This window comes from Delphinapterus leucas, chromosome 3 (genome assembly GCF_059928025.1).
Source record: "Delphinapterus leucas isolate spDelLeu-1000000601 "Yukka" chromosome 3, BTC_Dleu_Yukka2, whole genome shotgun sequence".
In the NCBI taxonomy this organism is placed as follows: domain Eukaryota; kingdom Metazoa; phylum Chordata; class Mammalia; order Artiodactyla; family Monodontidae; genus Delphinapterus; species Delphinapterus leucas.
The window spans coordinates 143,453,418-143,468,367 of record NC_143131.1 but is presented as its reverse complement, the minus strand read 5'-3'; the positions used below and the strand labels follow the sequence as shown (position 1 = coordinate 143,468,367).

Below are 14,950 nucleotides of genomic sequence, written 5' to 3'. Positions count from 1 at the left end.
AGAGCCTGTGCTCCGCAACGGGGGAGGCCACAACAGTGAGAGGCCCGCGAACCGCAAAAAAAAAAAAAAAAAGTTTATACTTGGATTTACTGCAATTTGTTTTTCTTGAAAATATGCATGTGGACCATTTAGTTTCTCAGATTCACATAAGAAAATCTAGAACATAAGCGATCACTTATATGGCTCACTGAAGTGAATACCTTGTAATTTGGGGTAGTTTTTATTAAAAAATTTTATGATGAGTAATACTGATTTGTATTCAGTTTATTGAGTAATCTGACCATAAATTCGAAACCAGTTTTTTTGGATGCGTGATATTTAGTGTTTGCCAAAAGCAGTGTCCTTGAAGCCAGCTCTCACCTGGCCATTGTTTGGAGACACTGGTATTCAAATTACGGAGTTCTAAGTTTTTTTTAAGAAGTATTGATATTTTCTAGTGACGAAGTTTTATAGTATTTGTTTTTGTTGGTGCTCAATCATTTATTGAGCTAATATTTGAACATTTAGTTTGTGTTAGGTATTGTGCTAGGCACTGAGAAGTCAGCTAGGAATAAGACACAGACTTAGCTCTCAAAGAATGCAGTATCCTAGACCACACATTTAAGTGAACTATAAGTTCAGTGCATTATAATTAAGAAGTACAATGCATTATAATTAATACTATTGCTATGAAAAGAGATGCCATGGGAACACAAGGGGGAGTGATACCTAATAAGTCCTTAGAGAATTGAAAAGCTTATCTAAGCTGAGATCTTTTATAGTAAATATTTTATAATATACTCTTTACTAACCTGAAATGAATTTAATAATTTCACATTAGTACCCAAACTATAATATAAAGACAGGAAATTAAGGTATTTATATATCAGTAGGTAGATTCTCTGGTATGATCACACAAGAGGGCATAATGAAGTAGTCAGATTAGATGCTTGTATGTACATAGATTGAACTTAATTTCTAAAGCCACAAATGCTAAGATTGATAAGGTATGTTTTATTGGAGAATCAAATACCATAAGTGGTATTGCTGTTGTGACATAACTTTCGAAGATGCTAAACAACACAAGGTAAAGTTCCAAACAGTAAAAAGTACAACACTTCCTCACTTTATGTGGTGGTTGCGTTTCTAGCAAATTTAGTATGTATTAAAACCACGTAAAGAATACCTTGTGTCGGGCTTCCTTGGTGGCGCAGTGGTTGAGAGTCCACCTGCCGATGCAGGGGACACGGGTTCGTGCCTCGGTCCGGGAAGATCCCACATGCCGCGGAGCGGCTGGGCCCGTGAGCCATGGCCACTGAGCCTGCGTGTCCCAAGCCTGTGCTCTGCAAGGGGAGAGGCCACAACAGTGAGAGGCCCGTGTACCCCAAAAAAAAAAAAAAAGAATACCTTGTGTCTATACACATATAGATAAAATACTTCCTGTTTACATAGGCTCAGATAATTATAAATGAATTTTCCTACTGCTGCCTACAAAAATGTCTGTCGTAATGTTCAAAGGTAATACAGGGAAGGGTTAACTCTTTTTTTTGCATAACTGCCACACCCATTGCGGATGTCTGGCACCCCGAGTCTCTGCCTAGTAAATGTTAGTTTGATTCTCTCCTCCTCCCCATCTTTGTGAAAACTAAAAAGTCCCCACAGATTTCCAAAACGCCTCTAGAAGTAATACCACCACCACTGAGAACCACAGGACTAAATGAAGTCCCTAATAGATTTTGACACAAAAGAAAACAAGTGAAAACGTGTGGGTTGTAAATGATTTTGAAGTTTTGTAAAGTACATGGAAATTACATGGTATAGTCGAGTCAAGTATTTTGAATGCGTTCCTTTGTTCACTTTATAAAACTCGCTTTGGTGTTTTTTTACAGATTGGAAACCTCCACCTGCACAAACTGGATGAACTTGACTGCCTTGTAAAGGGCTTGCTGTATATAGATTCTGTCAGTTTCAATGGACAAGCAGAGTGCTATTATTTTGCTAATGCCTCAGAACCTGAGAGATGCCAAAAGATGCCTTTCAACCTGGATGATCCCTATCCACTTCTGGTAGTAAACATTGGTTCGGGAGTCAGTATTTTAGCAGTCCATTCCAAGGACAACTATAAACGAGTAACTGGGACAAGGTAGTAACCTTTTTGTTCCTAAGGCAACATTCATATTGTTTTCTACACAGAAATTGTGAAATCTAATGTGTATTGTGCAACAGCTAAAAATGTAGATGTGTAAGTATAAGTTAAAGTGTTGCAGATAATACTTTTTTATAAGGCATGTGTGTAGACTCAAACTAAAATCATTAAATGTTTATATTTGGTTAGCATCGTTTGGCATCAAAATTTCCATAATGAAAAGAGGGAATTTTTAGCTGGAATGATTCCAATAACATTTTAATTTTCCAAAGCATTTTTCTCATTTTTATATAGATATATTTAAGCCTAAAGCTTGAAACATTCTTATTTGATTCACATTTAAGTGGAGTATTTGGCAACATTGTAATAAATTCATATAGGATGAATTTAACATGAACTCTTTTCTTTAATACCTGGAATATGAATGTGAAATGAGATTTAAAATTTTTCCTTATGATTCCAATATGTACTTTATCACCTTTTAAGGAAGCTGGAGGCTCCTATTTACTTTATTGAGGAAGAAAGATTTTAGGATGCTTTAAATTAGATTGATTTGTGAGAAAAACTCTGGCCACGCTCTGCAGCATATGGGATCTTAGTTCCCAAATCAGGGATCAAACCTGTGCTCCCTGTGTTGGGAGCACAGACTCTTAACCATTGGACTGCCAGGGAAGTCCTGAAAAAAACTCATTTTAATTTTAATGTAGTACTCCTATTTGAATAATACTTAAATTTAATTAGTATTTTATTTCTGTGGTGGCTGAAAAGTCTACCTCCGTTGAAACTCTATGCCAAAGAATTACAGGGAAGTACTACCTACTTCAATCAACTCAAAAAGACAGAAATTCAGTCTATTAACTAAATTCCAACAGTGATTCAGGAATAGAACCTGTTAGAAATTTAGGTGAGACTAGGGAGCAAAGGTTTTGATTTTAGGGGCTAGAGTGGCATAATTTCATTTTGTGAGCATATCCAAAAGAATAATAGAACCAAGTTAATTTCTGTCTTTAACATGATGACCAACCTGACATAAATGTCCTCACTGTATTCATATTGGAGTCATGTAAATGTTAATGTATCACACTGAGTTGATTTCAGCCTTATCAGGCTAAGTAAATAGGCCTTTCACAAAATTATTTCCTGGAAACCATTTAGAATTACAATTTTTCTCCTTTTAATTTGTACAGTATTAACTTTTAGCACTCCTTTTTCATGCACACAAAAACATTTATTTTTAGCAATTACAAAGTGTTAAGGTATCAGGTGAAGATACTAGAAGATATAAAAGGTCTTCTGTGTCATGTTGTTTACACGATGACATTTTTTTTCCTTTGGTTTATTCTTTGATTTGACAAATTTGGTTTTGCTATGTGCTTTTCTTAGGTTTAGCAATATCTATCCATGTGTTTATTGAATAAATGAGTGCTCCATCCTTTTACTTTGGAGAAAGAATACAGTGTGTAAATGCAACTTACCAAGTTTCTTTATTTTCTTTAGCCTTGGAGGGGGTACCTTTCTTGGTTTATGTAGTTTATTGACTGGCTGTGAAAGTTTTGAAGAGGCTCTTGAAATGGCATCCAAAGGTGACAGCACCCAAGCTGACAAGCTGGTCCGTGATATTTACGGAGGAGATTATGAAAGATTTGGTCTGCCTGGTTGGGCTGTAGCATCTAGGTAAGTTTAACATTTACATTGTAATTAAAGTTGCTTATTTAGGTTTTTTGGGTTTTGTTTTTTTTGTTTTTTTCTTGCGGTACGCAGGCCTCTCACTGTTGTGGCCTCTCCCGTTGCGGAGCACAGGCTCCGGACGCACAGGCTCAGCGGCCATGGCTCACGGGCCCAGCCGCTCCGCGGCATGTGGGATCTTACCGGACCGGGGCACGAACCCGTGTCCCCTGCATTGGCAGGCGGACTCTCAACCACTGCGCCACCAGGGAAGCCTGCTTAGTTTTTAGAAAGCAGTGTATCAGGAAGTTGTAAGGGGCTTCCTCTTACCCAGTTTAGTTCTAAGTTTTGAACATTGTTGTCGTTTTAAAATTAAATATACATCAAGAAGTCTCCCCTGAATGCACTATAGGAAACTGTTTTTATTAGTTCTTGAGTATCCTTCCAGTGTTTCTCTATACAAATACAAATAAATATCCTTATCCTCCCCTTACAGAAGGTAACTTTTAGAAGGTAACATTTATATACCATTATATAGTATACCGTATACAGTCGGGTCTCCTTACCCATGGTTCCGCATCTACAGAGTCAACCATCCTTGGATTGAAAATATTTGGAAAAATAATAATTCTAGAAAGTTGCAAAAAGCAAAACTTGAATTTGCCGCACACAGGCAACTATTTACATAGTATTTACATTGTATTAAGTGTTATTAAGTAATCTGGAGATGATTTAAAGTATATACCTAGGTTATATGCAAATACTACATCATTTTATACAAGGGACCTGAGCATCTAGAGATTTTGGTGTCCAAGGAAGGTCCTGGAACCAATCCCCCATGGATAAGAGGGAGGACTGTATAGTCTACAACAGCAGTATATCCTAGTCTGTTTGCCTGCCCCCCCCCCTCTTTTCCCCCTCTTCCTTCCCTCATCCTTTCCCTCCCTACCCTCTGTCTTCCTCTTTTTCCTTCCTTTCCTCCCTCCCTCCTTCCTTTCTCCCCCCCCCCTTTTTTTATTAACAGCTTCATGGTATTTCATTGTATGAATGTATTATAGTTTGATAGATGTTTGGGTGTTCCCAGTATTTTCCTACGTGCAGTTCATTGGGTCAGGAAGTAACCTTGTACATGTATACCTTATTTTATACATGTGTAGATTTATCTGTAGGCTGTATTCTCAAAATGTATGAAATGTTGTTTGTTATCAGCAGATTTGATTTTGTTTTTCATTTCTCTGCAGTTTTGGGAATATGATTTATAAGGAGAAGCGAGAATCTGTTAGTAAAGAAGATCTAGCAAGAGCTACATTAGTTACTATCACCAATAACATTGGTTCTGTGGCACGAATGTGTGCTGTTAATGAGGTAAAAAAAATTGTTTAATTATATGAAAAATGTGAGTTGGAGTTTTATGTACATGTAGCAGGCTTCTTCGTATTCCTTAAGGAGGCCTCATAGGATCGAGATCTCTTAATCCATTAAATCCCAAGATTCATTAATATATGTTACCTATCCAATTGTGATACTGCCTTTAAAGAAAGTAGCAGATAATTCAAACTGGAAATAGGACAAAGATAATTTACATTTCATATTTATCCAGAAACCTTTTCAGAAATATACAACCTAAATATCTTTAAGTTGTCAAACAAAAATTCTATCTAAACAACAAGATGTTTTGAGGTAACTTACTATTGAAAGTGGGTGGGTATTTTTTTCCTGCTAGTGTTACCTTTGATTAGTTAAGTACTTGGAAGTTTTCTTACTGCCCTCGGCTTCTTTACAGTGCTGCCTTGTTGCATATGGATCAAGCAGCATTGTACAGGGCTATGAAGGCACTGAGACCGTTCTTCACATGAAATTTGAATGATGTATACTTATAAAAAGCATGTACTGCTAGATTTACCTCATAATTGGGTTATTTTTATTTGAAGAAGACTGTATATACAGTTTTGCCTTTGTGTAATAGAGGTATTTGCCCATTTAATTTTTATAAATATCAAATACTTTATAAATATGTTGGGAATTTTACTTTTTAAAGGAATTCTTCATTTGTTCACTCATTCGTTTATTCATTGAGTAAATATTTACAGAGTACCATGTGCCAGGTATTGTTCTGAGCACTTGAGATAAATTAGTGAAGAAAACAAAGATCCCTGACTTTGTGGCGCTTACAGCCACTCTAGTGTTGTAGTAAACAAGTAAATTATTCCGTAATAGGTGATAAATGCTATTTTTAAAAAGGAGAAAATTAAAGAAGATAAAGAGAACTGAGAGTAGACCAGAGAGTGGCAGAGGACAGATTACTGAGTAACTGGGTGTAGTTAAAGGAAGGCTTTGTTGAAAATGTGACTCTTAGGCAAAGATTTGATGGAGGTGAGAGAATCATGGGTGCAGATATTTGGGGAAAGGGAGGCTCCAGCAGAGAGAACAACTGTGCAGAGACTCGAATTAATCCTCTGAATTACTCTACATTCAAAATTAGAATACTGTCTGTTAAGTTTCTTAGTAACAGTGTAGTAAGTTAGTTGAGGGAGCCACTAGCAGGCATTTTAACCTAGGTTTGGGAAATATTTCACTTTGAGGGGGCAGACAGTAATCTGGGATCTTTTTTGTTACCCCTGTAGGTCCAGATTTTCACTGGCCAATTGACTTAACAGTAATTAAGGCCATAGTTTACGCTATTCAAACGCAGTGTGCAAAAATGTATACTCAGAAGTACTTACATTATTGTGAGAGTAGAAATAGGTTTTTTGGAGATTCAAAACGAATATTAGTTCCTCCATCTGGAAGCCCTAGGGGTTGGGTGGGCATGCCAGTATCCCAGTCAGTTTTTCTCTCCAGTGCTATAGATAAAGTCCACGGTTTCTGTGTCATTACTGAGCATAAACTGCAAAATGCTGACCAAGTTTACAGCTTGTTTTTAATCCTAAACACGTTTAAAATACTTTTCCTTGGTTTGTCTCCTTTTATCTCATCAGTGATATTTCTCCAAATTACTTTCTTTGCTAAATGTATATTACTTATTGGCCATTTTCAAAAACAAGTCTATCTATAATCATTTAACTAGGGTCTTTCCAGAACTTTTCTTTTTAAATTAGACGTTATTTTTTAGGGCAGTTGTAGGTTCACAGCAAAATTGAGTGGAAGGTACAGAGTTCACTGACCCCCTAGATGCACAGCCTCCCCTACTGTCAATATCCAGCACCAGTTTGGTACATTTGGTAAAATCGATGAGCCTACATTGACACATCATCACTCAGAGTCCATAGTTTACATTTGGGGTCACTCTTAGTGTATATTCTATGGGTTTTGACAAGTGTAGTGACATGTCCTAAACTAATTTTTAAATATTCAGGATTATGAAGGCATATACCAGGAATGTAGTAGGCACTAAAAAAAAGGTAGTAGTTGTTTATATTTGTAAGTAGAGATCTTATAAACTGTATTGTATTGTAAAATCTACTTGATAATTCTTTTTTCAAGTCATTTTCTTTGTTCTTTTCTTTTAGAAAATAAACAGAGTTGTCTTTGTTGGAAACTTTTTACGTGTCAATACTCTCTCGATGAAACTTTTGGCATATGCACTGGATTATTGGTCAAAAGGTCAACTGAAAGCATTGTTTCTAGAGCATGAGGTATGATATGAAAATAAAGCTTTGTGAATTTTAATAGCATGCTTTTAAATGCAGTTTCATATATTGTTCCTTGCCAGGTACTTTATAAGTGAAGTATAAAACTGCGATTTACGTAAATAGTATATTGATTCCCTCACTTCAGTTTGAGTTAGGGGGTGGGCGTTTTTGTAACCTGGCAGACATCCCATTAAGATGAGAAGCTCACAGTTCTTCGGAAAAAGAGAGAGCAGTATCAGGTCTGTGAGCTCATTAAATAATGGGGCTGCTTGTGTACTTAGTGGGTTTGTTTTGTTAAATTGCTTTCTTTTGTTTCTTTTGTTTGTTTGTTTTGTTTTTTATTGTTGTTTTTTGGCTGTGCCTCACGTGGGATATTAGTAGTAGCTCCCCAACCAGGGGTTGAACCCGGGCCCTTGTCAGTGAGAGCACAGAGTCCTAACCACTGGACCGCCAGGGAATTCCCTCTTTCTTTTTTTGTCCTCCCCTGAGAGAACAAATGTTAAATATGAACAATAAAAATATATATGATTTAGCAATGAAAATCTCCTTAATCCTCCCACCACAGCCTCACCCCCACCTCCAGTGGTAACCACTGTTAACGTTTCGGAGTTTATTCTTTGAGATTTTTTTTTTCCTATTCGATCACAATATCCAGTTAAATTCTGATTGGAGCAAGTATCAGTTCACAAAATGTTTTGGATTAAGTAAACTTACCTTGAATTATTTGTGGTCAAGTGAAAATTTTATTAAGCATTTTAATAATACAGATTCTGAGTATTTGTTCTGCTCTTATGAGCTTCCATGATGTGTCATTGTCACTGCTCTCACTGTAGAGGTCAGAATGTGTGCTCTTGTGCAGCTCCACCTGGCGTGTCCTCTGCTGTGGGAATGGCAGGCAGAGCCAAAGGCGTTTTCTTCAGGAAAGGGGAGGGGAGCCAGAATTGCAACAACAGTCCTAGAAGCTTTAGTGTCTAACAGCCACTCTTTATAAAAAAATATGTATTTCAAAGGTATATACAATTAACTAGAAAATGCTTAGCTTCAATTATAATACAAAAACATATACATATATATGTATTGGGTTGGCCAGAAAGTTTGTTCAGGTTTTTCTGCAACATCTTAAGGAAAAACCTGAACAAACTTATTGGTCAACCCCAAATTTGTAATATATGAAGAATATATACTACCAGAAAACTTAGATTGTTTCACGTAGACTGTTGATGGAAATATTGAGCAATTAAACATGGAATTCAATTACAAAAAAAAAAAAGTTGTATATATTGAGAATACAGTTTAAAAAAAACTTTTTTTTACAATAACTGATGACACAAATTGGTAGCTTTCTGAATCAGTGTTCTTAAATAGATTATACACAAGTATGTGTTCTTAATAGTGGTTAATATTACATGTTCATTTAGAAGCTGCACTGCATTAATAATTGCTTTTAAATTATGCAGGGATATTTTGGAGCAGTTGGTGCACTTCTTGGGCTGCCAAATTTCAGCTAAAGCATCGAGTTTCTCTCTGTTAATAAATGTCATTCAAGAGGAACTGAAAACCAGAGGTGTTATTACTGCATTATTTGTCACTGGGAACCAAAGGATGAAAGAGTAGCACTATTCCTGTTGATTTTTAAGTATCAGAATGGTAAGCTGCTATATGTTGCCATATTAAAAAGAGAGCTCCAGTAATGTGAAGTATTTCTAAGTGAAATGCTTTCCCTCCTGTATATAGCCAGCGTTAAATCCTTAAATGCAATACAGCCTCTGATTAATGAGCTTCCTCTGAAAAATATTTTCTATTTATTTTATTTTATGTAGCCAACATTGCAGTACTGTATGTTCAAACATGAATCTTAAAGTCTCAGAAATGTTTATCTCATGAAAAGAATTGATTCTGAATATTTGTTACAAGTCTGTTCTATGTGTGTTTTGGTTACTAGTGAGTGGACAGTAACATACCCTGTATCGAAACTTACTGAAATGGCAATCAAAGATGATCATTTTTATATGATTTTAGAAATGTTAAAGCAATATTAATTATTCATTACTGTTGTTTTCCAAACATATCTTCTCCCAAAAATCATGTTTATGTGCTCTTTCCCCAGAAGTGTAACCTTTTTCAAATGCCATAATTTAATTGAAATACTGTTGTTAAACATTAGCCTGAATTTTAAAATGAATCCTAGAAAATGCATATAATTGGTGATACTGCATTTTTTGTATTTTGAGTTTATCAGATAGTACATTTTAAAATGTTTTTTAATTGGAGGCTTAATTACTTATTTGAAAGTCCGTTCAGTGAGGTCCCAGGACTATTTGAATGGAGTATGGTTTATGTGTATTGGTAGGGTTCTGTGCTCTTCTCTCTATACCACATTTATCTTAGGCCCAAAGTTAGCCATTTCTGTTTAATTAGGTCTGAACCATCAAAGCTAAAGACTGTCTTCTACTGTGAACAAAATAAAATCATTTGTTCTAAACAGATGTTATGGAAATTTAAAAGATGAGTTGTTTTGAAACTGGGAATCTGAGGCAGTATTGCAGAATTATAAAAGGATCAGTGTTTCGTACATTCTGGTAATAAAAGCATTATAGTTCCAAAATTTGTAAATCCTTTTGCCTTGGAATTTATTCTATATTTTGAAGTCATTTTTTATAATGTTATAAATTTTTTCAGACTTTCATTTTGGTAGTAACATTTTGGAGGTCCAATAGTTCAACAAAGTTTTTTGAGACTGTTACTTATGGTTTAGGAAGTTGAAAGACGGGGAAAATTGGGAAAAACTGTTCACCTCCTTAAATTACAGTAAATCTGGATGTACTTTGAAGAGCTTAAAACTTTTATATTACAGGAAGAGGTATTATGCTGTCTTTTCACATGACAGTTTTGCTCCGTAGAGAACAATTTTCAATTGAATCTCAAGAGGTGGTACTTGATAAAGATATTTCTCCCTGTAGTTATGTTCAGAGGGAAAAGCATGTGAAGGTAATTTTTAGAATGTAGAATATTTAGAACTTTGAATTCATGTCACTCAGTGGTCATTTTGAAAACCTACAGTGTTTAAACATTTTCTTACTAAATGTTTCCATTTTCGTGACTAGATATTTCAGCCAAAAGCTATATTTTTAATTTATTTTAGAATTGCATGATTGGGCATCTGTACAAGAAGGTTTTGCTTTTAAATGATAACTTCAAATTTTATACCTGTGGCAAACTGAACGTTAGCAGTTATAGGTTTGGGGCTGTCGTCAAGAAGGAAATGGAATGGTAAAAGTATATACAAGTTAATTTGATCAATACTTTGGTTAATTTGGGACTACGATTCATACTTTTTGTCTTTTGAAACTGAAGTTACCTGCTAAAATGCATATAAAGTGAGCAACTATCTCACCACTGTGAGAAAAGCTCTTGGTTTTTCTCTTGTACAATCTAGAATTACTGGAGTAATTCTAATAAGTATTTCTAATAAGAACACAGAATTGGGATGAAGGCTTCCAAGATTCTAGTTTTTTATTATGATCCCAGGAAAATGCTTGAATAAGCATAGAGTGGTAAATAGGTTTGGTTCTAATCCCAGTCAGCTTCAGAGCTCTTATGTTCTTGAACAGTGCTGTCTAATAGAAATAAACGTAAGCAACATGTAATTTTGCGTTTTCTAGCAGACATATTTAAAAAGTCAACAGGTGAAATTCATTTAAATTATATATTTCTATTTAACCCAGTATAGCTGTGTTATCATTTCAACATGTAATCATTATAAAAAGTTATTTAGGGTTTTTTTTGGGTTGGGGGATTGTTGCTACCTAGTCTTCAAAATCAGTATGTATTTTACACTTACAGCACAACTCAATTTAACCACATTTCAGGTTCTCAGTAGCCACGTTTGGGTAGTGGTTACTGTATTAGTGTAGTTCCTAGAACTAGCTCTTAAAAATGAACACTATCATGTATTCATTAAAACTTAAATTTGAATCTGGACTTTTTAAAGAATGTTAGAGAGGGAACACGTGAGAACCTTATTTTTTAAATACGTAAAGAGGGATAAGAAATACCTCATTTGGCCTAGTTTATTTTATTCAGACAAACTGTATTTCTGACCATTCCAAAAAACATCTTACATTGATTGCATCCTGCCATCTCATTGTAGCAGGTATCGTTTTTCTAATGATACTAATAAAGTTGCCCAAGACACATCCTGAGCATCCTCGTCAGTCTTCAGAATGTATATTTCCTTTGCTGCAGTAAATTTGATGATTCCAAAGACTTAACCCCACACACACACCTTATCTAATTGAACTTTGAGAAGCCAATTCTAAAGGACTAAAAAGAAACCTTTTTAATTCTTCATTGAGTTCTGTACACACAAGGAGAATCTTGTTTATAACTTGGTGGATTTAATTTTCATTTTTAAAAATAACATTTTCAAATGCAAGGATCACTATCAGTTTGCTGGGGCCGGTTGGTAAAGAACACAAGGTCTAGAACTTTCCACCACCACTACCACCATCCGTACCCCCAGAAGACTGCCTTTTAACCAGAGAGACTTTGAGAACTAATGGCCTTCAATTCTACACCCCAACTTCTCCAAAGACAAAGTACTAGTAGACTTCCTTGCCTATTGACAAGGGCGTTCCTTGCTCAGCTACTCTGGTTTAAATAGGTGGACTCTTCGTTTAGGTGAAGTTAGCGCTATTGCCAGTAATATACGTGGCGTCTTGACAGCCCTTCTAGAGGTTCAGATTGTTTGCCAAATATTAGACTGTGAAGATTCCTGAGTTTTTTACCTTTGCGTGCAGATGCGATTGTTGTATTCTCAGTACCAGTTCCTGAAAGTCCACTTCTGTAAGAAAAATGAGGCAGCTCAAAGGGAAAAGGTTTTCCTCTATGTCCAGCGGTACTCTTGCCTTCTAAGAGCAGTCCATCTTGCCTTGAATCAAGGCATCTTGCCTTGATTTCTAAGGTCGCGTTTTTGGGTGGAAAGCTTAGCAAGGCAGTAGTTTCCAAATGTCCTTTATAACCACTCTGCTTGTTATATGCAAAATGTTTCATATTTTAATATTTTGTTTTTTCTCTATTGAGCACTTTATGCTTTTTAGTCTGTTGCATTTGAGAATGTAGTTTAGAAACTTTTTCTCTTCTAAAGCCATGTAAAAACTGGATGATCACCGGAAAAATGAGTATGTGTTATTTTGCATTTAACTTATTGTTTTGTGGTATGTATAAACAAAATATTAGAAACATACTGCATTTTTGTAACAATACCCTTTGACCTTATTTAACATGATTTGCCATGAAATGTCAATGATCTGTTTTCCCAATAAGCTTGTTTATTTTAGGGTGTTTTATTCTAATAGAGAAGGAATTCAGCCAACTTTGTTTCTGTCATCAGATAATCTCAGAAAGTAATGTTCTGTATCTATATTACTGCCTGTTTTCAGTATTTGAGACCGTAGCTTTATATTTCTACTGAGCCTAGTAACTGATGAGCAAAGACCCCAAAAAGTGAGTAATTATTTTTCTTCCTTTGAGGTATTTTAATAGCCTATTGAAAACAGGGGTTCCATGAAAAGCAGACTGTCCCAAAATAGTTAGTTGCTCCATTCATGGCAGCATTTGAAGTGACAGAAACAATTTGTTCAGATATGTGGCATCATGTTTTAGAGTTCATTTTATTTGTGTTGATATATGTTGAGAGGTACTAGCTTTTGGATTCTTACCATAGAATGGTATTAGTTATTCTCTCATAATGTTTTGTTATTGCCTGTAATGGCCAAGTAGTAGATATACCTTAAAGTAATATGAAGGGTGTGTGTGTGTGTGTGTGCGCGCGCTTTAATCTGTAAAGCTATCTGGAATTTTTATTGTGCTATAACTTCAAAATTATATGGGCATTATAACTTTTCCATTGTACAAAAAGAAACATACCACTAAATTTATGGATGTTTGAATGTTAGATATATTTGGGATGTTTTTAATAGCCCTTTTCTTTAAGCTGTTTCTTATTTCTGATCATTGTGAGTTGGGATAGATGTGGGATAAACCCCTCCTAGAATTATTGCCTTTGTCAAACACAATTCATAGTGGGATTTATAAAACACAATTTTAATTATCTCTAAGTGAGTTGAAATATCATGAATTGTAGTCATCTACATCAAGTATGGTAAAGACCTAAAATACCTTTATCCTTAGGATTGCCTGAGAATAATCCGATTGTACATGCGTCTGATACTTCCAGCTTAATAAATGTAGCAGTGAGTTGATGTTGGGACTTCAGGTACTACAGTTGGTACCGAATGATGTGTTTGAGAGGAAATCAGTTTTCTTTTTCCTTAAGAAAAAAACCAGAATCTTTACATTCTGGCTCTTTGTGTAGTCAAAAGACTAGTTTCTCTTTTTAGATTTTCAGTCTTTTTGCTGTAGCGGCCAGTAATTTTGTGTTTAAAAGAACTAATGAGGAATGTATTTTTCAAAGGAGTGAATAAAGTTAAAATCCAAGGTTTTGAATTGTACAAATGTGCAACTAAATTTCAAGTCTAAGATAGTGCTGATTTTTTTTTCTATTTCTCAACATCTTTCATACATTGCAGTACCTACAGTTCCAGTAGCTCTCAAAGAAAACATTTCAGTTTTGTATAATTGGTAAAATATACATAAATAATGCAGCTAGTTTGAGATCATTTTAGCTTTACGTTGTGTCTCTGAATCATACGGATCTCATACCTGGCACAGTTGATAGTTGTCACGAGTATTAAGCCATTTTGAAATCTGCCACTTTTTTTCTGAGGTGCCCTTTTTAGTTTACATTTAGAAACAAAAGATAACTTTATAGACCTAACATTAATATTCTGGTCTCCTTGTCCTAAATACGATTAATGGAACATGGATGTAAGTCAGGTTAAGATGGTTTTATCATTTTTTTAATACATTGTGTGCTTTGACTTTTTATTTGAACTACAGTGAAGCTTTGACTTTTTAACTGAAATTGAGTGGCATTTGTCTTAATTCTTCCCAGTTACAGATCAAATCATACCTAGAAAATGTTTGTGTTAATTTTACTTATACAAGCCATTTCCGTTTAAGTTGCCTTATTCTATCTATTGCATTGTTCTTGCCAAGTCTGAGCTCTGTCATGTTGGAATTATTCTAACACTGAACCTGTGATGTAAAAATGTATGATGTGCTACAAATTTTATTCATAATAAACTAAGTTATAGCCTATTATAACCTATAAAACATTTCTTGTAAATTGTCTAATTTATTTTTCATTTATGTACAGTTTCTTATGTAAATTTTTAAAATACTTGTGGTCTGTTCTATAAACATTCCTGTTCTCTTTTCCTTAAGGCTTATTTGCATGAAAGAAACTTGGGTTTTGCTTGTTTGTATTATATGGCCACTGAGCCAACTTCAGTACTCTCTACCTTTTCTGTAGTTTTAACTTTTTCTAGTTTTGTTCATATTCTAAATAAATGTTAAAATCATGATTTTTATTTCCTACTTTGCAAATAAATTCTGTTAAGTTGTT

The 14,950-nt window shown here is 35.0% G+C and overlaps 1 protein-coding gene across 4 annotated transcripts in view; it reads left to right on the top strand.

Moving 5' to 3' along the window:
- Positions 1-14,950, top strand: part of PANK3 (pantothenate kinase 3) — a 21,724-nt gene extending 6,774 nt beyond the window's left edge. For all 4 annotated transcript variants that reach the window (XM_022595146.2, XM_089909650.1, XM_089909651.1 and 1 more), the window contains 5 exons: positions 1,869-2,122; positions 3,623-3,799; positions 5,032-5,155; positions 7,300-7,425; positions 8,880-14,950. In XM_022595146.2, the coding sequence (XP_022450854.1) occupies positions 1,869-2,122; positions 3,623-3,799; positions 5,032-5,155; positions 7,300-7,425; positions 8,880-8,930 (732 nt within the window). In that variant the 3' untranslated portion in view covers positions 8,931-14,950. The remainder of the gene's footprint in view (positions 1-1,868; positions 2,123-3,622; positions 3,800-5,031; positions 5,156-7,299; positions 7,426-8,879) is intronic.